Source organism: Pan paniscus, chromosome 4 (assembly GCF_029289425.2).
Source record: "Pan paniscus chromosome 4, NHGRI_mPanPan1-v2.0_pri, whole genome shotgun sequence".
Lineage (NCBI taxonomy): Eukaryota > Metazoa > Chordata > Mammalia > Primates > Hominidae > Pan > Pan paniscus.
Window position 1 is genome coordinate 20,943,448 of NC_073253.2, and position 24,093 is coordinate 20,967,540.

Sequence of the window (24,093 nt, forward strand, 5' to 3'; positions counted from 1 at the left end):
CCACTTTCATTCAATACGATGTCTTCAAATGATCCTTCTTTCCCTTCTTCCCCTTCTTCCCTTGTCCTTCATGCAGGGAGTCTTTTCTATTAGGAGTAACAGTGTTGCTACATGCTTCCAAAATACAGTCTTGATCATGATTTCCATGTTGAGCCTTTTCTTCCTCTAGTCCTAGTTTATTATTGTGTTTAGTTCATTTTTCTTCCAAAATTCTCTTAGAATCACCCTTTCTCTCCACCCCATTATAACAACCTTAGTCCATTTTACTATTATTTAACGTGTTCAAAAGACTGTTTTCATTATATCTCTCTCTCATTCAGAAACCTGTAGTAGCTTCTGCTTCACCCACACTGTCACTCCTGGCTTACTTGTTGGAGAGTTTTCTGGCTTATTTCCTGGAGAGTTTTCTCTGCTCCAGTTAAGTCAGTCTCCTCATGTGTCTTTAAGACTTAGTTATTCCATATTTTTAATATTGAATTTGTTGCTTATTCTCAGCTTCAGGCCTTTGTTTATGCAGTTTCCTTTCTTGGAATACCTTTGGTTCTCTCCTTTGTCTTTCTAAATTCTCCATGCAAGTTATGTTAGGAGGACTCTCACCGATATCCCCCCTGCCCATTAGGTGTCATATTTTCAACTAAGTCCATATAATCTGCTTAGAAAGACATGATCCATGTGATTTATAATCCAGTGTGCTCAGAGCACTGTACAATCAGAGGAACCCAGGGCAGCAATAAAAGCAATTTTAAAATAACTAAAGTTATTGATTTGCATTTATCAGACATTACAGTGGGGATTCCTAGACCACCATTATATGACCTTAAAAATCTCACCTTTCCATTCATTTCCCTCACCTGTAACAGCTGTCTGTATGAGTCTTTCACCCCCAAATTATCCTTCAAAACTCTATTCTTCACTTTAGCAACTAAAATGAACTGTTCAAGGAAATACAGGAGTTGGATGATGACAAACAAAAAATATATTAGGCCTATCTTTTGGTAAAAGGGAAGGTCAAGAGGAGAGGTGACTGAAATAGTTAATATCATGAAGGAACTTAGTAATTTATTCATCTATTTGCTTACTTATTTGTACCTGCACATTGTTTCAGAAAGAATTTAAGTCAGCTTTTAGCAACATTAAATAAACTAAGATAATTAATTAAAAGTGGCTGAGAAGGAAAGAAACAAAAAGGACATGAAATTCAGAATACAAATAGAATTAAAAATGTACAAATAGCAGTATGGACCATAAATTTGTCTATAATCTTACTAGAGAAAACTATGAAATGGATAAAAGCACAATTTTTCATATTCTCCTAGAACCCTGGGAATAGAGTTTAGAAGAGTTTATTTTAGGGAAAATAAATATATTTTCAAAGCAGTAAGTAAAATGTACTCTATTCATTGTCCCTAGCAGTGGTATAGGCTAACAACGTGAGTTGATTTAGAAAGGATAATCAGTTTCATACTAGATTAAGCTAAGACATATGAAAAATGTATTAATCTCAAGGTTAACACAGATACCATATTGTGCATTCATAGAAATGTTCAAGAAAGAATGCTGTCCTAGTCAATTATAATATGTTGCATTATAATGCCTTTTATCATTTTCTAAACTTACCTCTTCATGTGGTTTAAAAAAGCATTTTCAGGTCTTCCTTAGCTAAGTAGGTCATAACTGTACACTGAGTCCAAGAAGTATAATCAGTGTGAGTAAACAGTCCATTCATTTTAACTACTAATTTTCTTTTATGGTGACAACATGGTGCTTTGATTCATGGCCAGTCCATTTTGAGCTGTATATATTTCTTTCCACTGGGCTTTTTGTTTCTACTATGCTTCTATTCAATGTAATCCTGTTTTGTATTTATATACATACATTTTCCTCCCTAAAAATATTAAGCTATCTTTGGTTTCATTATATTCATATTACATGCTATGTGGGTCTTTCCTTTTATTTAGTTTAGCAAGATGTGTTTAATCATTCCTTCAATAAATGCATTCAAAAAATGTTCTCCATGTAAGGCATTATGCTAGGTGTCAATGGTGAAGAAAGAGGCAGGCAATGACATTTAAGACAGAGTCCCTTTCCTCATATTGTCACATGTTGGTAAAGAAATCAATTGTATTTGCCTACTTGACCACAGTATATGATACCATTGTCTACTCCCTCCATCTTGACGTATTCTCTTGATTTCCTCCTGAGATTTTTACCCACTTTTGTCTTCTTTATTTCCTGTTGCTGCTTTTCTGTTTCCTTTGCAGGTTCATATACTTTAACCTGGCAATTAAATATTGAACATTGTTAGTATTCTATACTGTAACCTTTTTTCTTGATGATGATAACATTCTATGTTTCCTGTACTCTTTGTGTGCCCCCCCAAATCCATATCATTAATTTTAATCTCTCCTAAGACTACAGATCCATAATATATGGGTACCAACCATACATGACTACCTTCTTGAAATTTACACCTGGAAATCATAAAGACATCTCAAACTCACCATAACCGAAACTGGACTTAGGATATTCCCCTCTGAACAGATCTTCTTCTACTATTCCCTATTTCAGCTAATGGTACGTCCATCCAATTGTAGAAGCCAGAGACTTAGACTTAGGAGGCAATTGGACACCTCCTTTTTGCTCTCCTACACACCAAATCCATTACTAAGTCTCATTAATTTTAACTTCTAATATCTACTCTCCATAGTACCAGTTTCACCTTAGTCTCAACTACCATCATCTCTCTCTTAACTACTCCAGTGACCACTAGCATTTTTCCTGTGTACATGTTGACTTCCATTTATAATATTCTCCAACTGTAGCAAGAGTTTTCTCAAACCCAAATCTATTTTCAAAACTCACATTTTATCATGGCATACTTATGGCTTACCTTCCATGAATTCACCGTTATCCTTAAATCTGTACAAAAAACTAGCATAGCCTACAATAGCTGCATAGATGTAACTCTTACCCACTTCTCAACCCACTTCTGATACCTGCTACTCTGTGAATTCTGCTTTCCACACATTAACCCATTTACATTTTCTTTCTATGCCATGTTCCTTTCTGCCACAGGATCTTTGCATATGCTTTTCCCTTTCCTAAAATGTCTTTCTCTTTCACATAGGTAATGCCAGCTTATCTTCATCTCTCAGCTCAAATGTGACTTCTGCAGGGAAGCCTTTTATCAACCCCAAAGACTAGTTAACTTCCTTTTTACTACAACTTCTAACAGCATTTTTACTTTTCTTTCAATGAGTTTTTATAATTGTTACTTTATCTTTATTTGTATGATCACTTAAACTATATATGTGTCCTCCACTAAATTCTATAAGAACAAGGAATTTCTGCTTTTTGCTTACTGTTATGTCTCCATGGTTTCGCATATACAAGTTAAACAATAAATATTAGTTGAATGAATGAATAAAAAAATTCAAACTGGTATTGTGTCCCCTAAGTGCTATATTAAAGTATTGTATTGCATAAGTGCTATATTAAATGGTGGGAACATTTGATCTGTGTGGTAAGGCCCAGGCAGGGGAAGCACCATCTTAATGAGGAGGTGACTTCTAGTATCCTCAGGAGAGAATATCTAGGGAGGAGGACAAAAAGAGTTTTTGGTCTCCCAACTGCTGCTGAAAAACTGCTCTGCGGGACTGAGGAAAAGAGCTTAGTGATCTTGTGCTCTGATGAGGTGCCAAGCATTGACATAGTGCCAATAGCCAGCAGAGAAGTAATGAGAGATTGAAACACCAGAGATCTTAAATGGCTGTTCCAGAGTGTGGATGGACAAGCAGTATGAAAAGATTTTCAGAGGGAAGTCAGTGTCTATGGAACAGTTATTTTAAAAAGTGAAAATGTCAACTGAACTAGGTATTTAGCATATGGACCTAGATATCTTAAGGTTTATGTCTTTTCTATCGTGGCTTAAATATATTACATAATTCAGAATATAGAAATGAAGCCAGCAATGTGATGATAGGAAACAGCTATAGGTTTTCACATTGGTTTGCATACTCGTTGAGTTTTGTGATTTTGGAAAGTTAGCCTAGGAGTGATTCAGTTCAGTTTCCCCATATATGAAACAGTTTATATTTTGGTGAGGATGTTGAGACATAAATACAATACAATCTTATTAATCTTCTTGAAGACAGCATGTAGTCCTACAGTCTACTTCCTCCATCTTGAAACATCTTCTTCCCTTAACTTCTGAGATACTCTCATGGGAGGGTCATGAGGACTCCATGAGCTGAAGTGCCTCAGTGGCATTCATCACATAAACACTAAACTATCATTCATAGCTGCTGTTAGTAAAGAGCTATATGTTTCAGAGAGTGGCAAGTTTTATCAATTATCTAAACATGTTGAAAGGACTTACTTCAAGTATGATAAAGTGGAAGAAATATTGAACCACTTTCTTACTGGGTCAGGAATGTGTTGCTAGGGGAGACTTTTTCTGAACTCCCTGTAATAGGTCAATATCTTATAGACAGGGACCAATAATAGTCAATGGCACCAAGGAGTTAACTTCTGCTCCTCAAAAGGATGGCTGAGTTATTCAGTATTGTCCAATGTCTTAGTGATTCAGGTGCTAGATTAGCGTTGCTGCCGTGTAAGATGTGCCTTGCTTTCTCTTCGCCTTCTGCCATGATTGTAAGTTTCCTGAGGCCTCCCCAGCCATGCGAACTGTGAGTCAATTAAACCTCTTTATAAATTACCCAGTCTCAGGTAGTTCTTTAGAGCAATGTGAAAACGGATTAATACATGGGGTCATTGAGAATGTCTTCTATGGCCCTAACCTTTACACCACTGAGATCTGCTTATTCCCTATGTTAGGTTCCCTGAATTCTATCATTGATTCTTCAGGGTCATAGCTGGTTACAATTTATTCATTTATTTAAGCTTAATGACAATGGACTTAGCAGGACAGGCTACAGTACCCCCTGCTGCAGATATTTCTGAATCTGCAAGTGATATTTATTATTACATTCTTCTACCACCTATTCCATCTTTCCCTCATGATTGGCCATCATCTCTGCCGATTTATGTTACTTGCCCAGTGGGGTCACTGAGACCTTCATCCTCAAAGTAACCTGAACTCCTGGTTACTACTCCCTTATCAGACTTGGTTACTGAAGTCTTCTGAATGTGATAATTGCCAGTCATGAAAGCATTGAGAGATGCCCTGGTGAATCTCTTGAGTTACAGATACACTTCGCTGCTCCCTTTATGCAGTAGCAAGCCCAGCTCCTCATGATAAGTAGGGTTAATCACCCTCACCAGCATAGTAATTCCTTTCTTTGCCTGATAGACTGCTGGCATGGAGAGCCAAAAATGACCAGATGGCAGCTATAACTTTAGGTTTAGTGGGATCCTAAATGGTCCCCCTGGTAGAGGTGTGTATACCCCCATCCCACCCCACCATGGAAACCAGAACCTCTGCTCCTCCAGAGCTTATAGTTATTGCGATAGAAAGCACAAATTTGCCAAGTGGATTATCACAATCTTTGGTGGGAGGGGCTGCTCCTACTTTCACCCCTCGTCTCTCAGATCTATGTAGTTTGTCTGTTGGGGCCACAGTACCATATAATGGTTGTTGGTTAAAAATAAGTATCAAGTCTTGAGGGACAGCATTCCAGCACCACTGAGTGTCATTCCCAAGCTGTGAATTTTGGAGTCCATTCCAATTTTCTGCTAGTCTTGCAGCTTCTGCATGATATATAAATGGTAGGAACAATATACCCCATGGTCATGTGGCCTGAGCAATAAGGCTACTCATATCCCAGTGTGAACCCTACTGCAGAGCCTTCTCTTGGCCCAAGCCTTACCTCACATCAAGTTGGAAGTCAGGACAGTATGACTGATACAGCTAAGATTTTGTTTAAACATTCTATTGCAGCATGAGTACATACCAAAAAATTGAAGAAAGTATGTGAGCTAATTGATGAATTTTCATAAACATATCTGAATGTAGCTAAGATTTTTCACAATGATTTTATAAAAATAGTTTAATAGTTTCATAAACCAATAATGCTTGGACCCCATTACTACTTGGAATTTAAAAATTCTTTAGGCAAATTTGTGCCCCAGAAATACAGCACTTATTGCAGTATAAGCTGAGTACAACCCAGCCATCAATTCATCCTGTCTCCTAGTACAAGATTTATGAGTTCTATAGGATTTATAACATTTTCCCCCTTTGTATTACGGTGGAATTCAACATGTACATATTTGATACATACATACATGTGTGTGTGTGTGTGTATATATATATATATATAATTTCCCTTTCTGTCATTTTTTGTAAGGCTAATCTCACTTTCACAGCTCCACCAGCTCAAAGGCTGAGGGAACATATGCTTCTCCATATGCCCAACGCAGATTCCTCAATGCATTTATTACTCAGAGCTTGGTGATTGAAGAATGTTTGTACTATTTTATTTTTCCTCATAGTGAGTCATTCTACTGTACATTTCAAAATCTGTGATAAGTTGAAAGATCCAAGAATTGAGGTACATGTCAACAAACAGCTTTCCATCTGGTAAATGAGAGATTTTATTTATAACCAGGTATTCAGATACAGCGGCATAAAGTGACATTCAAATGATTTTATTCCATGACTGAAGGGCTAAGGAAAACACCAACCACCTCCAATCCATTCACCACACTGCAACCAGATCAGGAAACTCCTTTGCCTTAAACTCTCCAATGGGCCTAAAATCCACACCTTGGGATATTAAGGCTCTCCACAATCTAGCTCTTGGCTCCTTCTTCAGACTATCTCTCAAAGATTCCCTTTCCTTTCTACACTTCAGCCAAATGGGATCTTTCAGTTCATCAAATGGATCCTTAAGTTAGCACTCAACTCAAGCATAATATATAAGTAGGAAATGTTCAAAACCCAAGTCAATTTTAATATACAGCTTACTACCAAGTAGCATTTTTCATCCATTGAACCCCAAGGGAGCATCTAGAATCAGTGTTTAGGGTTTAGGATGGAAGTAGGGGCAACCATTGTAAGGATCTGTTTTAGATTTTTAGTCCAAAGGGCTCATCTAGTGAGTTCTTCCTTTGGCACCACATTTGGAACTACTGCAAAAGCCAGACCCAGACTAATCTGCAAAAGTAATTCAGAACTCCTGGGATGTTCAGAACTGATAAACTTGATTCCTCTGGCCCTAGAGTTTAGTAACACCCTTCTTCTCTCTTTACCACTCACCTAAGGCAGGAGGTTTCCTAGCTAACAGTGCCCCACCAATTGCCTGAGGAGTTACTCCAATTTGAGATATGTTATCAGAGTTTTACATGGGAAGCCTGAGTTGGCCCAAGGTTCAAACACAAGCTGATGGATTTTGTGCATAATAAAGTTATGAGATGTTCCAAACACCATTCCAAGCCAAGGGGGAGGTGCTTCGAGACTTTTTCATTTTGTGTCTTTGAATCTTCTCACTTTTGTTTAAGCCAGCCTTTTGGCAAAGCATCCTCATCATTTTTTTTCTATAAGTTTGCCTACTCATTTATGAGCAGAAAAATCAATCAGTTAACATTTAGAAAGCCTTTAAATGTGCTTAGTTCACTAGTAGAAGCTTTGGGATATACAGCAAGTGTCTTCACAAAGTTCGAATCTGGGTGAATTGAACAGATAAAACTTTAGTTGATGAAATAATAAAGTGCTGAAATGTGTAAGTTGATGAAATAATAACGTTGATGAAATAATAAAGTGCCACTATGAAGAGAAATTTTTAGGGAAGACTTCACAGGGATAGAGAATGTTTGCTGCAAATTAAAGGAAGAGTGGGATTAAGATAAAGATGAAAGGTTATAGGGAGTTTATTGCATGGATGGTATCTTAGCTCTGGCTGCTATAACAAATATACCATAGATTGGGTGGCTTAACAAACATTTATTTCTCATGGTTCTGGAGGCTGAAAGTCTAAGATGAGATACAGCACAGTTGCATGCTAGTGAAGGCCTTCTTCCAGGTTTCCCATAGCGAACTTCTTGTATTCTCATGCAGAAAGAGGTCAGGCTAACTCTCCAGCCTCTTCTTAGAAGGACTACAATCCCATTCATGGGGTCTCCACTCTCATGAACCCAGTTATCTCTCAAAGTCCCCATCTCCAGATACGTTGGGATTAGGGTTTCAACATATGAATTTTGAGGAGGGGGAACACAAACATTTAGCCCATTGTGGGTGCAGCCAAGGTGGACCTGTGCAAAGGCAGAGGCAGGAAAGAGGATGCTAATTGGTCCTAACCCTACTGCCTGTGCTTCAGAAAGCACTGCCTACATGCATCAAGCTTTACCATGCATGCAACAGAATCTCCTGGAGAAAGATTGTTGAAACACAGATTTCTGCCCTGTCCCCCGCTCCCCACCCCCAATCCCCGCCCCAGAATTTCTGATGAGATGAGGCTGGAGAATTAGGATGTGATGTTGATGCTGCTGGTTTGGGGCCCAAGCTTTGAAAACCATTGGTCTAGACTGTGTTGATAACTGGATGGCTTACCACACAGTAAATTGCATCTGCTAATGATAATGCTGCAGATTGCCTCTCTCAGTGATACCCCTTGCTCTGCATTACTTTCCACCCTGAAGCATATGATGCTCCCATTCTCACCTCTAGATTGCTCAGTCCACCTTCCCTTCCCCATGCCGCCCTATTCCCATGTCCTTAAGGCTGTCACCAGATTGAGTTTAACTATTTCCTGCCTTTTTTGTTGTTGTTCTCCTTGTAAGTTGATTTCCCATTTTGCAACTGTTAGCCAATCTAAATTTTAGGTTTCTAGATTTTAGAAGGGAAAAGTAAATAATGTTATCAGTTCCTTTGCTCTCCTGCTGATTCATTGGTAAATGAAAGTGGTGATGTGAGAGACCTGATTTCTATTTTCTGTTCAACACTGATAATTTTTCAAGCAGAAGCATATTTGCCTCGGAATTCTTTCCCTTTGATAAATGATTACCCAAGTAGGTAACAGTTTAATAGCAGCAGTTCTGATAATTGAATGTTGATGTAAGGCTTTACATATTAAATAATTAGATTACGGTTGACCCCTGACAGAAGCTTTGATTTTTTTTCATCTGCAATAACATTATATAGCAAATTACAAACTAGTGAAACTCATCAGAACTTCTTTCAATCAATAAGGAAAGGAGTTAATAGCACATAGTAGGCATTGATATACTTGGTGAATAAACAAATGAATGCATTCAAAAAATGCATAAGTAATTTTTCTTCTCTCCATGAAACAAAAACAGACATAGTTCCATGAAACATAGGCATGGGTATTTTGTATCAGTTTTAAATTTGGCAAGGTACCAAATGTTAATTTGCTTTTAGCTAGTTGAGATTAAGTGTAATTCCTTCCCCAGGCAACCCTAAAGTAAGTAAGCATGAAAGAATTTTCAGAGTAATCTGGGAGGAATTGACATTTAAAGGAGTTAGCATTACATCTGTACTTTAAGGCTATTAATTTCATAGATAAATTAACTTCATTACTCCATCTTTATCTTGCATTTTGAAAGGACTCCATCAGCTGGAGGACTGAAAGCCGAGGGTCAGTTGAAACTGCTCTTATCCCAGCCATGTTGTAACTGGAACTTGCTTCTGGAAACCCTACTGCATCATGATGGAATTTTACTGAGAATCTTGCTGAAGAGCTCAAGTGAGTATGTGTAGTTATAAGAATGTCCTTGAAAAACCTAGTCATTGCTCGAGTTAAATAACATTTTTTTCCTAGGCAAACATTGGAAGAAGGATGTAAACCAATAGCATGTATCAACATTCAGCTGGGTTAGCAGCAGTCAAAAGCATTAAATCGCTTTACCAACCTATTTGAAAAAATGTATTTCAATGACTCTGAATGAGAGAAAACTATATTTTTATATGACACTGTTCTATCACAACTACCATTATATAGAAATGTATCAATACGCAGGGTTTGAAATGCCTAAAAAAATTGTAGGACTGCAGTTATATTTCCAAAGCACAATCTGAATTAGACCTAGAGAGAGAAAGAGAGAGACAGAGACAGACAGAGACAGAGTATTAGATTAACACTGGGAATTTCAGTGTATCATGAAGGGTGCTTGTGTAACTTACAAACAAGCAAGATGTGGCCTACAGCTATATCCGTTGGAGCACAGAGTAGTAATCATCAGAAAATTCTGAATGGAAATTGAGGAGTAATATAAGACCATACTTCTCTTAATTAGTTTCTTTTTTTCCCCTGTAAATGCTTTTTAAGAAAATGGTAAGTAATGTTATGTCAGTATAATATTACATCTCATTGCTGTCCCACTTCATCTAGGAAGAGCTTTTCACCATTTTCACATACTCCTGTGCATCTCTCCTATTACGTACCACAAGCGAAGCCTGATTAACTTTATCAATTACTAGTTTCACTGTAGGTTTCCCAAATCAAAATCTTTCTTCTGTAGTTCCCCAACACCTGAAGCACCCAAGTCCCTTCACCATTCAAATATGATCCCAGAATAGTTTTCTAACCTTTTCCCCACTATTTCCTTGCAACTTACTCCTGTAACAGTTGTTGTCCCCAAAGCCCCAAGCATGTGTTCACTCCACACCTTGGCTCACCTATCTTTCCTACTTAAAGACCTGCCATAAACAACTTGGCTTCCACCAGTCTGCAAAGCCCAGCTGATGTTTCGGAGCTTTGAATGCTCTGTCTTAACGCTAATCTCTTGCTCCCCTGAACTTCATAGTGAACTTTTGTGTTGGCTACTTTATTTGCCCTTAGCATGCACTGTCTTATATTTTTATTGTGTTTATATATGAATGAGGCAAATGTCATCAGGCCCTACCAGCCTGTTAGTATACAAATGAGGTTCATAGCCTTTCCTTGTATAAATAGCTCCAGTCATTTCTGATAATTTTTGTTTTCTCACATCTGCTCAGGACCAGTTCCCCATATTCTCTCCCATCCATCTCGATGTTTGGTTCCCAAAAGGCACTTAGGAGCAGTGTCTCTTGTGAGAATATCGCTTCTCTCCTGGTGCTCTCCAAACTGTAAAGCCATGTGGTGCCAAAGGTCATCACAACTCCTCAGGCCTCACTGTGTTCCAAGCAGAAAGGCAGAGCTTGCTCCCTCCCAAGCCCTGAATCTGATTTTATGTCCTTAGCTCCCAAGCAGTACTGTTTGGAACTCAAATCTCACAAAGTTTATCTGAAAGCAATTTATTTAGCTTCAGGCTTAACCACTCTCCTAAAGAGAAAACTCACACGAGGGAATCCACTTCCTCACATAACCAACATTTGTTGTTCACTTATTAGTTATCAAGCACTATGCTAAGCATTTTATATGTGTTATCTAATTTGATTCTCTCTATAATCTTATAAAATATATACTATTGTTACTCTCATGTTAAACATAAGGACTTGGCATTGAAGATAATTATTACTTACCCAGAGATACACATATCTGATAAATAGCGAGTAGATCTAGATTTTGTACCCAGCCAGAGCTTTCTGTCCCCTGCCCTTCCAATACAAATACTCATGCAAATTAAACCCTGAAGCGGAATAGCGTAGTATTGGGAAGAACTGTTATCTGTCCACTCTCAGCTTGGATCAACCAGGACATCTTGGTACACATGCATTTAACTTACCTTTCCAGCTAGGTAGGCAAGGCTGTACTGTAGATTTTTGTGTTCCTCCTTAAGCTGGTACAGTGCTTTTTACAGAAACAGTCCAGTAAACAGTGCTTGGCCAATCAGTGATCAATTAGAATATAAAACATGGCACTTCACTTAAACTTTATAGTCTAAGTGCTTTTCAGACAAAGCAGCTACGTGACAAGGATAATATCTAACAAAGTTGAGAGTTACTTTCATGTGATCTTTGAAACCCACAGGCATGGTCCTATAAGAGAAATGGTCTCCTACTGATAGAGTTATGGAGAATAGATTGTAAAATCAGTTGAGATAAACCTTTTGACTATATTGAGACAGCCACTAACTATAGGAAGTACAATTATAGTTATGAATATTTAACCATGTTCTCTTACAAATGAATCCTACATTTACTTATCAAAAATAATTATGTCCACATTCTGGTATGTATAACATGATGTTGTTTTAAAGAAACTTGGAGTTATCAAAGGTATCATACTGTACTATTTTTAGTTCTGGTTCTTATGGAGTACAGCAGTGTATTTACCCAACCTGCTCAAACACCCATCATTTTAAACAAAGGCTGTTAGACTACATGACTGCAGTGGTATTGTCTTGTATTGAATTTTCCTAGCTACTTCAAATACCATTAGGATAAAGTGACTGAATTTACTGATCAATTGATTGACCTACTTCTTAATCTCCAATAGAATTCTTGTCACTTTAAATTAGAAACAATATATTCATGGAATCTTGTTAATTATACTAATATAGAAATTATTATGCACACAAAAATTAATTTGTAATATTTTTAGATATTTTATTTTTATTTGATTTAAAGTCTCATGATATTTCAGAGTACCATTTTGTAATTTAGAAGCTTGATTACATTAGGAAATATTAGCAAAGCAAAATTTTAGAGCAAAATACTCTGAATTATATATTTCAAGCAACATAACTATCAGCTTTTTATGTGCGAGTTTTTAAATAAATAGTGTGTTTTTCACTTCTTATGCTAATAAGCAACTTCAGCAAAGTCTTAGGATACAAAATCAATGTGTAAAAATTGCTAGCATTTCTGTACACCAACAGTCAAGCCAAGAGCCAAATCAAGAATGGACTTCCATTCACAACTGCCACAAAATGAATAAAATATCTAGGAATACAGCTAATAATGGAAGTGAAGGACCTTTACAAGAAGAACTACAAACCACTGCTCAATGAAATCAGATATGACACAAACAAATGGAAAAACATTTCATGCTCATGGAAAGGAAGAATCAATATTGTGAAAATGGACACACTGCCGAAATAAATTTATAGATACAATGCTATTCCCATTAAGGTACCATTGACATTCTTCACAGAACTAGAAAAAAACTATTTTAATTCATATGGAACCAAAAAAAGAGCCCGGGTAGCCAAGGCAATCCTAAGCAAAAAGAACAAAGCTGGAGGCATCATGCTACCAGACTTCAAACTATACTACAGGGCTATAGTAACCAAAATGGCATGGTACTGGTATAAGAACAGACATGCAAACCAATGGAACAGAACAGAGAACCCAGAAATAAGATCGCACACCTACAACTATGTGATCTTCAACAAATCTGACAAAAGCAATGGAGAAAGGATTCCCTATTTAATAAATGGTTCTGGGAGAACTGGCTAGCCATATGCAGAAAATTGAAAGTGGACCCCTTCCTTACACTATATACAGAAATCAACTTAAAATAGATTAAAGACTTAAATTTAAAACCCAAAACCATAAAAACCCTAGAAGAAAACCTAGGCAATACCATTCAAGCATAGATATGGGCAAAGATGTCATGATGAAGATGCCAAAAGCAATTGCAACAAGAGCAAAAATTGACACATGGAATCTAATTGCACTAAAGAGCTTCTGCACAGCAAAAGAAGCTGTCAACAGAGTAAACAGACAACCTATAGAATGGGAAAAAATTTTTGCAAACTATGCATCGGACCAAAGACTGATATCCAGCATCTATAATGAACTTAAACAAATTTAGAATGAAAAAACAACTAACCAGATTAACAAGTTGGCAAAGGACATGAACAGACACTTCTCAAAAGAAGATATACATGCAGCCAACAGTTACATGAAAAAAAAATGCTGAACATCACTGATCATTAGAGAAATGCAAATCAAAACTACAATGAGATACTATCTCACACCAGTCAGAATGGCTATCATTAAAAAGTCAGAAAATAACAGATGCTGGAAAGGTTGTGGAGAAAAAGGAGCAATTTTCCCTGTTGGTGGAAGCATAAATTAGTTCAACCATTGTGGAATACAGTGCAGAGATTCCTCAGAGACCTAGAGACAGAAATACCATTTGACCCAGCAATCCTGTTACTGGGTGTATACCCAAAGGAATATAAATTGTTCTATTATAAAGACACGTGCATGTTCACTGCAGCACTATTCAAAATAGCAAAGACATGAAATCAAGCTAAATGCCCATCAATGATAGACTGGATAAAGAAAATGTGGTACATATACACCATGAAATGCTATGCAGCCATAAAAAGGAATGAGATCATGTCTTTTGCAGGGACATGGATGGAGCTAGAGGCACACTGACACAGGAACAGAAAGCCAAATACCACATGTTTTCACTTATAAATGTGAGCTAAACGATGAGAACACATGAACACATGCAGGAAACAACACACACTGGGGCCTGTTGGAGGGTGGGGGGTGGGAGGAGGGAGAGGATCAGGAAAAATAGCTAATGGATACTAGGCTTAATCCCTGGGTGATGAAGTAATCTGTACAACAAACTCCCATGACACACATTTACCTATGTAACAAGCTTGCACATCCTGTACATGTACCCCTGAACTGAAAACTAAAAAAAAAAAAAAGAAAAAAAAATAGTGGTTCTTTTCATCTAATTGATAAAACTTAATTTTGTGTTAAATTTTCTCAGGAATAAAAATGCAGAAATATGAAGTACATGTATTTATTACATTTTTTAAAACAAGGTTCTCTTTGTTTAATAAGTAATTGTTGAATACTGTTAGGTACAGAGTTTTTCTTGATAAACAACTGCTATGGTTTGAATGTCTCCTTCAAACCTCATGTTGAAATTTAATTGCCATTGTAACAATGTTGAGAGGTTGAACCTTTTAAGAGTCGATAGGGCATGAGGACTCTGCCTTCATGAATGAATTAATACCATTATCATGGGAATGATTTAGTAATTGCTCAAGGGGGTTCCTAATAAAAAGGATGAGTTTAGCCCACTTCCCTGTATCTTGTACACTGGCTTCTGCCTTCCACCCTTTCACCATGAGATGATCCTCATTAGATGCTGGCGCCATGCTCTTGGACTTCCCAGCCTCCAAAACTGTGAGCCAAATACACGTGTGTTCTTGTTAAATTACCCAGTCTGTGGTATTGTGTTATAGCAGCAGAAAATGGACTAAGACAATAACCATGTACTATAAAGATTAAAGCATATGGGATTTATCTCATCGTGAAAGTGATGTCTGTAGCTTTTTGTTTCGCTCTGTGGAAATTATTTCTCAGAATTTATGTTTTTCAAAAGAATCGACAGAGCCTGTAGGAAATGGCTCTCTTGTAATCTCAGATGCAACTTCACTGAGCATCAGAAAATAACAAAATTAAATAAGTGAATGGTAAGGATTTATAATATATGCTTCATAGGCTCCAAACTTTTAGGAAGTGGAATTATGTTTTTGCCATGTAAAATAATCCTCTCTGTATAAAATATATAGCATTTTGAAGGAATGATTACATTGCTAAAACTTAATAAAAGTAAACTGATTTCACATGGTAGGTGGCTTTTAACACTCTGAGTACAGTTCAGTTGGCAGGAGAAGGTAATGTTTCTTGGTTTTAAGTGAGGTCATCTTAAATCTGCAGGGAAGAAACTCTCAACTACAAATGATCACAGAAGATTTTAAAATTGTGAGACACTATTTTGAATTATTGACTTTTGACACCCAAGGCAATTGTTCTGGTAATTATCTTGCTGAGGCCACATGGCCTTACAGGTTTCTTACATGTGTCATCAAAGGAACAAATATTTGGCAATTTCCCAATTGTTAGCAGGTAACCTTTCCTGCTAGTGACATTTGAATGAAGTGTGACTAACATTCTTTCCTTTGCCTATCGCCCCAAGAATAATTGCCAGTAAAACTTCTTGACTTCTGATAATATTAATTTGTAATATAATAGCAGCAGCAAACTAGTAAATGCATACTATTTAACATGTTCCAGACATTGTTTCTAAGTAGTTTAAATGTGTTTACTTATTGAAACCTCATAACAGCTCTGTGTGGTATGATTGTCATTTCCCTTTTAGAGATGAGGAAACTGAAACACAGAGAAATCCAAGTTGCACAACTAGTAAATGACAAAGAAGGATTTGACCCAGGCAGCTGGCTTTCAAATTCTGTTTCCATTCACACAGCACCACATGTTCCAAGCAGAGCCACAGAACATTTACCAAATAGCAATATTGCACAATTCATGGGAACTATCAGAAACCTAAGTAGTAGATAATTTTCATAGTACCTTTTGTACTTTTTAACCTCATGACAAAGTGCCTAAAGATAACAAAGAAAAATATCTAGAGAAAATTCTGACTAAAAGGCTACTACCATTAGCAAGTAACTGTTGCCTTAAAATGAATGAATCGCCGGGCGCGGTGGCTCACGCCTGTAATCCCAGCACTTTGGGAGGCTGAGGCCGGCGGATCACGAGGTCAGGAGATCGAGACCATCCTGGCTAACGTGGTGAAACTCCATCTCTACTAAAAATATAAAAAATTAGCCAGGTGTGGTGGCGGGCGCCTGTAGTCCTAGCTACTCGGGAGGCTGAGGCAGGATGTGAACCCGGGAGGTGGAACTTGCAGTGAACCGAGATTGCACCACTGCACTCCAGCCTGGGCTATGGAGCAAGACTCCATCTCAAAAAATAAAATAAAATAAAATGAATGAATCAACTTAAAATTATCTTACCATATGGTTAATATTTTCTTGGTCTTTCAGGTAATATAAGGCATTTTATGGCAGAAGCTTGGTGTTTTGTTGTGTATGGTATGTGGGTATGTGTGTGTATTTTCCTGTTATTGTTTTTCTTTTAGTTCTTTATTATTAGAAATGGGGTCTTGCTATGTTGCCCAGGCTGGTCTCAAACTCCTGGCCTCAAGCAATCCTCCCACCTTTGCTTCCCAAAGTGCTGGGATTACAGATACCCAGCCATGTGTTTTGTTTTACAAGTGTGACCAAAGTGCAATTTAATAACTGCCTTGAAGGAGGTGACCTAAAATAACCCATTGTTAGCCAACATAACAATGATGTCATAGGCAGCTTTTGCTAGTAATGATTTCTGCACTACAGGACTCTGACTTGTTCTATTTTTTTTTTTGTCACTTTCTTTACTAAGAACCATATTTGTGTGTCACCATATGGGATCCTATCCAAAGATCCTATCCAAGAATGCTGATGAACTAGTTTAGAGGTATCAGTGGGCTCCATAAAATTATTAGTCCCAGAAAGAGTTACCATTTAGATTCTTTAGAGACTTCATGAGGGTGAGGTGGGGGTGGTGCTTCTAGGGGAGGTAGTGGGATATGGATTATGTAAAATAAGGCTTCTTGTCTTTAAGTGCCAACATATTACTTGGGGATCTGGTTAAAACTGCAGACTCTGATTCAGTAGGTCATGGGTGGGGCCTGAGATTATGGATTATGTGTTTCTCTAACAAACTCCCAGGTGATGCTGCTCCCGCTGCTGCTGGTTCCCAGGCAACTTTCTCTGTAGCAGGGATATCAAACAAGGTATCTGCTGCTATAGAAGGCAAAAGAATTTGAGTATGTGGCTTGTCCTCGTAACATATTGTAGGTTTATAAAAAGACAATTTACTTAAGAATTATTATGAACTATTATGAATTATTATCAGGACATTCACAGTGGTCAGCAAGCATAATCTTATTCACATACAGAACTGATTATGTTACTCCCTTGCTAAAAACTGATAGTGGCTACCCAATGCTTTTAGAGTAAGAACCCTAATCCTTGCAACACCAACAATCCCCTGCATGCTCTAGATGTGGCCAACTTGTCCAGCTCATCTCATCCTACTCACCCCCAGCATAGTATGCTCCAACACAGGGTCATGCATTCTCTGGTTTAGGTTGTGCATCATAGATTTGTAACTTATAATAGCAATCTCCCTGCAGAAGTCACTTGAAGAAAGGGGCAGCTGCTCTAATACCAGTGCCTTTTCAATTGTCCCATATGCCAAGTTCTTTCCTGCTACAGAGCCTTTGAAATGTTGTTTTTATTTTTTTTTTTTCTGCCTAGACCATTTCTTGTCTCTATTTACCTGGCATCTGTTAGTCACCTTTTAGCATAAATGTTACTTCCTAGGAAGTCATCCCTGATCATCCTGGCTGGGTGAGGTCCCACTGTACTTCTTTTTGTCACAATTTTAAGTGAAATGTTAATTGACGTAATTGGTATTTAATGTCTACTTCAGCCACTATGAGTTTTAGGAGGGGAGGGATAGTTCACCATTTTATCCCCAGTGCCTGGCCTGGTTCATGACACATTAGACTGGTACTGACAGCACAGAACATGCTTTAAAAAAGTATTTGCTGAATGATTGCAGGCCTGTTCATTTTATATGACAATTCTGTTTTATTCATTGATCTCTCTAAACTCTCATTTTCTCATTTCTAAATGGGGTACTAATATTGACCTTATTAATTCATTTTGAGCTTTAAAGGGTAAATAAACATAAAGTACTCAGTGCATTGCCTGGAACATAGTAGGTACTTAACTTATGTTAGATTCTCTTCATTTTTTTTATACTGAATGCCTGGAAAAGATGTCTGATGCATTTTTTATCCTCTGATTACTCCTGTGCTCTCTATGCAATGGTCTCTGCCTGTGCTTCTCAGTAACCCTCCCCTTCCACGTAAGCATACATTTAAAGTGTCTCCTGGGAGATGAGGTTCTCATTTTTGGACATCTTTGTGCCTGAGAAGGTGTTGCCTAGCAGCTGTCATGTATTTGAAGGTGAGAGGTAGACCAAGTAAATATTCTCAAGTTCTATATATTTAGGACTCCTTGAGAATCTTTGCATATAGCTTGGGAGATTGGCAGTTTGAATTTTGCTGTGATGTTTCACCTGCATTGAATCAAATCTAATCTGGCTTGGCAGTGACTGAAATATTTTATATTCTATCTGTTCCTGAAACTTACAAAATGTCTAATATGACTGTAGAAACATACGTCTTCCTTAGTAGTTAATGTGCTTCTAGCATTAGTATGTAAAATGATTGGGCATTATATTACAAGTAATACTATTATGATGAATTTCTGCAGCATCTTTTCCCAAGCAACTCAAATGATTTAACATATTATTTCATTTATGACCTGGGATTATTAGGACCATTTTGCAAATGAGAAAAATTAGATACAGAAAAATTGAGTAAATTGCGCACTTGATGTTTTAAGTGGTCCTTGCTAGAAGAGCCATTATTTCTTGAAAGTCTATTGTTTTTAAATGAATTCTAAAATAAAAACAAGAGACTTTGTGAGGATGATTTTTTTGAAATAAGAAGTAATATTCTTCTGAGTTAATTTCTGAAAATGTTTTGTTACTTGATTTTATGAGTAAATTCTCCATTCAACTAATATTTAGTGAGCATCAAGTATGTACCAGGCAGTGTTTTAGACTGCAGATAAAATGGTAAACATGCCGTGCCAAATTGCCTTCATACATTCAGAGCACCAGATCACCTGGATCAGCAGGCTGAACTGTCTACTCTTTCTGTACAGAGATTCTGGTGCAAGGGGACCCTCTCTACTATACACCCAGGCAGATCTCCAGGCTTTCAGAGTACTTGCTTGCTTGGTCCAGCAGCATGAGTTGCCCCACCCCTCCTGTGCAGAGATCTTGCTGCAGGGGGTCCTCTCTGCTCCATGTGCAGGCAGATCTCCAGGCTTTCAGACCACCACTCATCTGGATCAACCAGCCTGACTTACCACCCTTCCTGTGCAGATTCTGGTGCAGGGAAGCCTTTCTACTTCACGCCCAGGCAGAGCTCCAGGCATCTGGAGCACCCACTCTCCTAGATTACAAGTTTAGGCCATCCGCATACCTGTGTAGAGAACTTGGACCCGAGGTGGTTTCCCAGCTCCAAGCCGAGGGACACTTCTGGGCGCTTGGGGGCTGCTTCATTGGATTTTCCCTTGGCACTGATGCCTGTGCCTGACATCGGGGAACCTGTAGGTGGACCTGCCTGGTTTGGCTCCACCTTTTGTGGCCCCTGCCACCCCCCAGGGCTGAGTAGGGAGCTCAGACCACTGTACATCTCACGAATCAACCCATTGCCTGAGGTAACAGAGAGCCTCTGCTAGTAAACAAGGATCAACTATATACCCAGCCACATTGACCACAGACAGTTTTTGCCTGTAAGTGCCATCTATGGGCTTGTAGGTTGAATTCCACAGCCCAGTATAAAACCTGCCAAAAGAAGTGCATATGTCTATAGAAGCAAAGCCAAAAGACCCTACAGTCACACCCCCCAGAAACAGGGGAAAAGGGAAAGGGAAAGAAAAAAAAACATTCTAGGAAAGAAAAAGCAAACATACTACCTGCGTGAAAATAACTACAAAAATTAGAAATGCCAACATCTCCAGATGAGAAGGAAACAGCACAAGAATTTTGGCACAATGAAAAATCTAAATATAGTGACACCACCAAAGGATTGCACTAGCTCTCCAGCAATGGTCTGTGGCCAAAATGAAACTCAGAAAGGACAGAAGAAAGAATTGAAAGCATGGATTGCAAGGACACTCAATGAGATCCAAGACAAGATTGAAAATCAACACAAAGAAACTTCTAAAGCAATCCAGGAAATTAAGAAAGAACTAAATATCTTTAAAATGAATAAATCAGAGCCTCTGGAATTGAAAATCTCATTTAAGGAATTTCAAAGTAAAACTGAAAGCTTTATCAATAGACTAGGCCAATTAGAAGAAAAAAATCTCAAAGCTTGAAGACTGGTATTTTGAACTCACTCAGACAAAAATAAAGAAAACATAATTTTAGAAAATAAACAAAATCATTAAGAAATATGGTACTATGTAAAGTGACCAAGTCCATTAATTATTGGCATCCTGAGAGAGATGGAGAAAAAGTAAACAACCTGGAAAATGTACTTGAGGGAATAATTCAAGATCACCTGCAAAATACTATTCAAAATGAACATCACTAACTAATATGGTCACCAGACTATCCAAGATCAAGGCTAAAGAAAAAACGATCTTAAATGTGGCTAGAAAAAATGGCCAGATCATGTACAAAGGGAAGCCCATCAGGCCAACAGCAGACTTCTCAGCAGAAACCTTGTGAGTCAGTAGATATTGGGGTCCTATTTTCAGCATTCTTAAAGAAAAGAATTTCCAACCAAGAATTTCATATCCCACCAAACTAAGCTTCACAAACAAAGGAGAAATAAAATCTTTCCCAGACAAGCAAGCACTAAGGGAATTTATTACCATCAGAGCAGCCTTACAAGAGATTCTTACAGGAGTTCTAAATATGGAAACAAAATAAAGATACCTGTTCCCAGAAAAACACACATAAATACGTAGCCCACAGAAAATGCATCCACACAATAGAAACTACAAAGCAACCAGCAAACAATTTCATGATAGGATCAAAACCTCACATGTCAATATTAACCTTGAATGTAAATGGCCTAAATGCCCCCACTTAAAATGCACAGAGTGACAAGTTGAATTAAAACACACACACACACACACACACACACACACACAACAAGACCTTATCCTCTGCTGTCTCCAAGAGACCCATCTCACATGTAATGACACCCATAGGCTCAAAGTAAAGTGTTGGAGAAAGATATAGCTTGCACACAGAAAACAAATGAGAGAAGGGATCACTATTTTTATATCAGATAAGATAGACTCTAAATCAACAACAGCAAAAAAGAAAGAAGGGCATTACATAATGACAAAGAGTTCAATTGAACAAGCACACTTAACTATTCTAACTATATACACACTCAACATTGGAGCACCCAGGTTCACAAAACACAAAACAAGCACCCAGGTTCTAAAACAAGCTATAGGTCATATCTAGACCTATGTTTCATATCTAGACCTATGAAAAGGTTCAGACAGCCACACAAAAATAGTGGGGGAGTTCAACACCCCACTGACAGCATGAGACATATCATCAAGGCAGAAAATTAAAATAAAAGTTGGAAAAAAATACTTATACCATTTAAAAGTTGCCTTTATAAAGCTTATATTCTGGAGGATAGATTGCTGAGGGCAAGGTGGAAAGTACAAATCTTATAAAAAGTAGTTAAGCTCAGCTACTAATAATAAGTACCATAAAGTACTTTTTATTCTTTTTTCGAGACAGGGTCTTGCACTCTCACCCAGGCTGGAATGTAGTGGTGCAATCATGGCTCACTGCAACCTCAAACTCTTGGGCTCAAGCAATCCTTGCACGTCAGCCTCCAAAGTAGCTAGGACTGCAGGTGTGCACCATCTCACATGGCTATTTTTAGAAAATTTTTGGTAGAGATGGGATCTTGCTATGTTGCCCAGGCTGGTCTTGAACTCCTGGCCTAGAACAATCCTCCCTACTTGACCTCCCAAAGTCCTGTGATTACAGGCATGAGCCACCATGCCTAGCATGCTTTTCTAAAACAGTGTGACTAATAGAGATTGACAAATTGAGTGATAAAACGACTGTTATGAAAAGCTGACACCTACTTATACTTACATATGGTTTCAGAGTAGATGGAAAATGTCCTTATTTAGTATTAGCTATTTGGAACATATGTACACTCTTCCAATATTCATGAACAGGGGCTGGCAAATTTTTTTTATATACAAGACAAGATAAAAAATATTTTAGGCCTTGTATACCATACAGTCTTCATCATAATTATTGAACTGAGGGAGGAAAAAGTACTATCTTTTCTTCACCGATTACAAGGTTCTTGGCTGACACCACATAACAAAGGACAGATTAACAAGAGAACAGCATAAAAATGTGTTTAAGATTTCTTTTTACTATTCTTACCATTTTAATTGATACATGATATTTTACATATTTATGAGGTACATGTGAGTATTTGTTAATGCATAGAATGTGTAATGATCAAGTCAGGGAATTTGGGGTGTCCATCACCTTGAGTATTTATCATTTCATTTATATCATTTCTATGTGTTGGGAACATTTCCAGTCTTCTCTTCTTACTCCTTTGAAATATACGATATTATTGCTAACTATAGTCACCCTACTCTGTTGCTGAACGCAAGAACTTATTTCTTCTAACTGTATGTTTGTAGCCAGTAACTAAACTTTCTTCAGTAGCCTCTGACCCGCACGCTATTCCAAGCCTCTGGTTTCTATCAGTTTATTCTTTACCTCCAACAGATCAAGTTTTATAGCCTCCACATATGAGTGACAGCATATGGTATTTGTCTTCCTGTGCCTAACTTATTTCACGTAAAATAATGACCAGTTCCATCCATGTTGCAGCCAATGACGTGATTTTATTATTTTTATGGCTCAATAGTATTCCATTTTGCATACATACTATGTTTTGTTTATCCATTCATTTTTTGATGGACACTTAGGTTGAATTCATATCTTTGCTATTATAAATAGTGCTGCAATAAACTTGTAAATGCAGGTATCCCATTGATATATGATTTCTTTTCCTTTGGGTAGATATCTAGTAGTGGGATTGCTGATTCATATGGTAGTTCTGGCCAGGCATGATGGATCATAACTATAATCCAAGCACCTAGGGAGGGTGAGGCGGGAGGATCGCTTGAGACCAGGAATTCAAGACCATCCTGGGCAACATAGCAAGACCTTCTCTCTATAATAATAATAATAATAATAATAATAATAATAATAATAATACAAAAATTATCCAGGCATAGTGGTATGAGCCTGTAGTCCCAGCTACTTGGAAGGCTGAGTTGGGAGGATCACTTGAGCCCAGCAGGTCAAAGCTTTAGGGAGCCATTTCTCAAAAGAAGACATACAAATGATCAACATATGAAAAATGTTCAGCATCACTAATTATCAGAGAAATGCAAATCAGGCCATGAGATATCATCTTACCCCTGTTAGAATGGCTATTATTAAAAAGACAAAAAAATAACAAATGCTGTGAGGATCTGGAGAAAAGGGAACACATACACTGTTGGTGGGAATGTAAAGTAGTACAAACCACTATGTAAAACAATATGGAGATTTCTCAAAAAACTAAAAATAGAACGACCATATGGGTTTTGTTTTGGTTTGGTTTTGCTTTGTTTTGTTTTGTTGAGATGGGGTCTCACTCTGTTGCCTAGGCTAGAGTGCAATGGTGAGGTCCTGCTGTGTTGCCCGTCTGG

At 37.7% G+C, this 24,093-nt stretch overlaps 1 protein-coding gene across 1 annotated transcript in view; it reads left to right on the top strand.

The window, feature by feature from the left end:
• The window catches only part of KIAA0825 (KIAA0825 ortholog), a 462,297-nt gene that overhangs the window by 162,888 nt on the left and 275,316 nt on the right, over window positions 1-24,093 (top strand). The window contains exon 15 of the mRNA XM_063604394.1: window positions 9,526-9,665. Within this exon, the coding sequence (XP_063460464.1) occupies window positions 9,526-9,665 (140 nt within the window). The remainder of the gene's footprint in view (window positions 1-9,525; window positions 9,666-24,093) is intronic.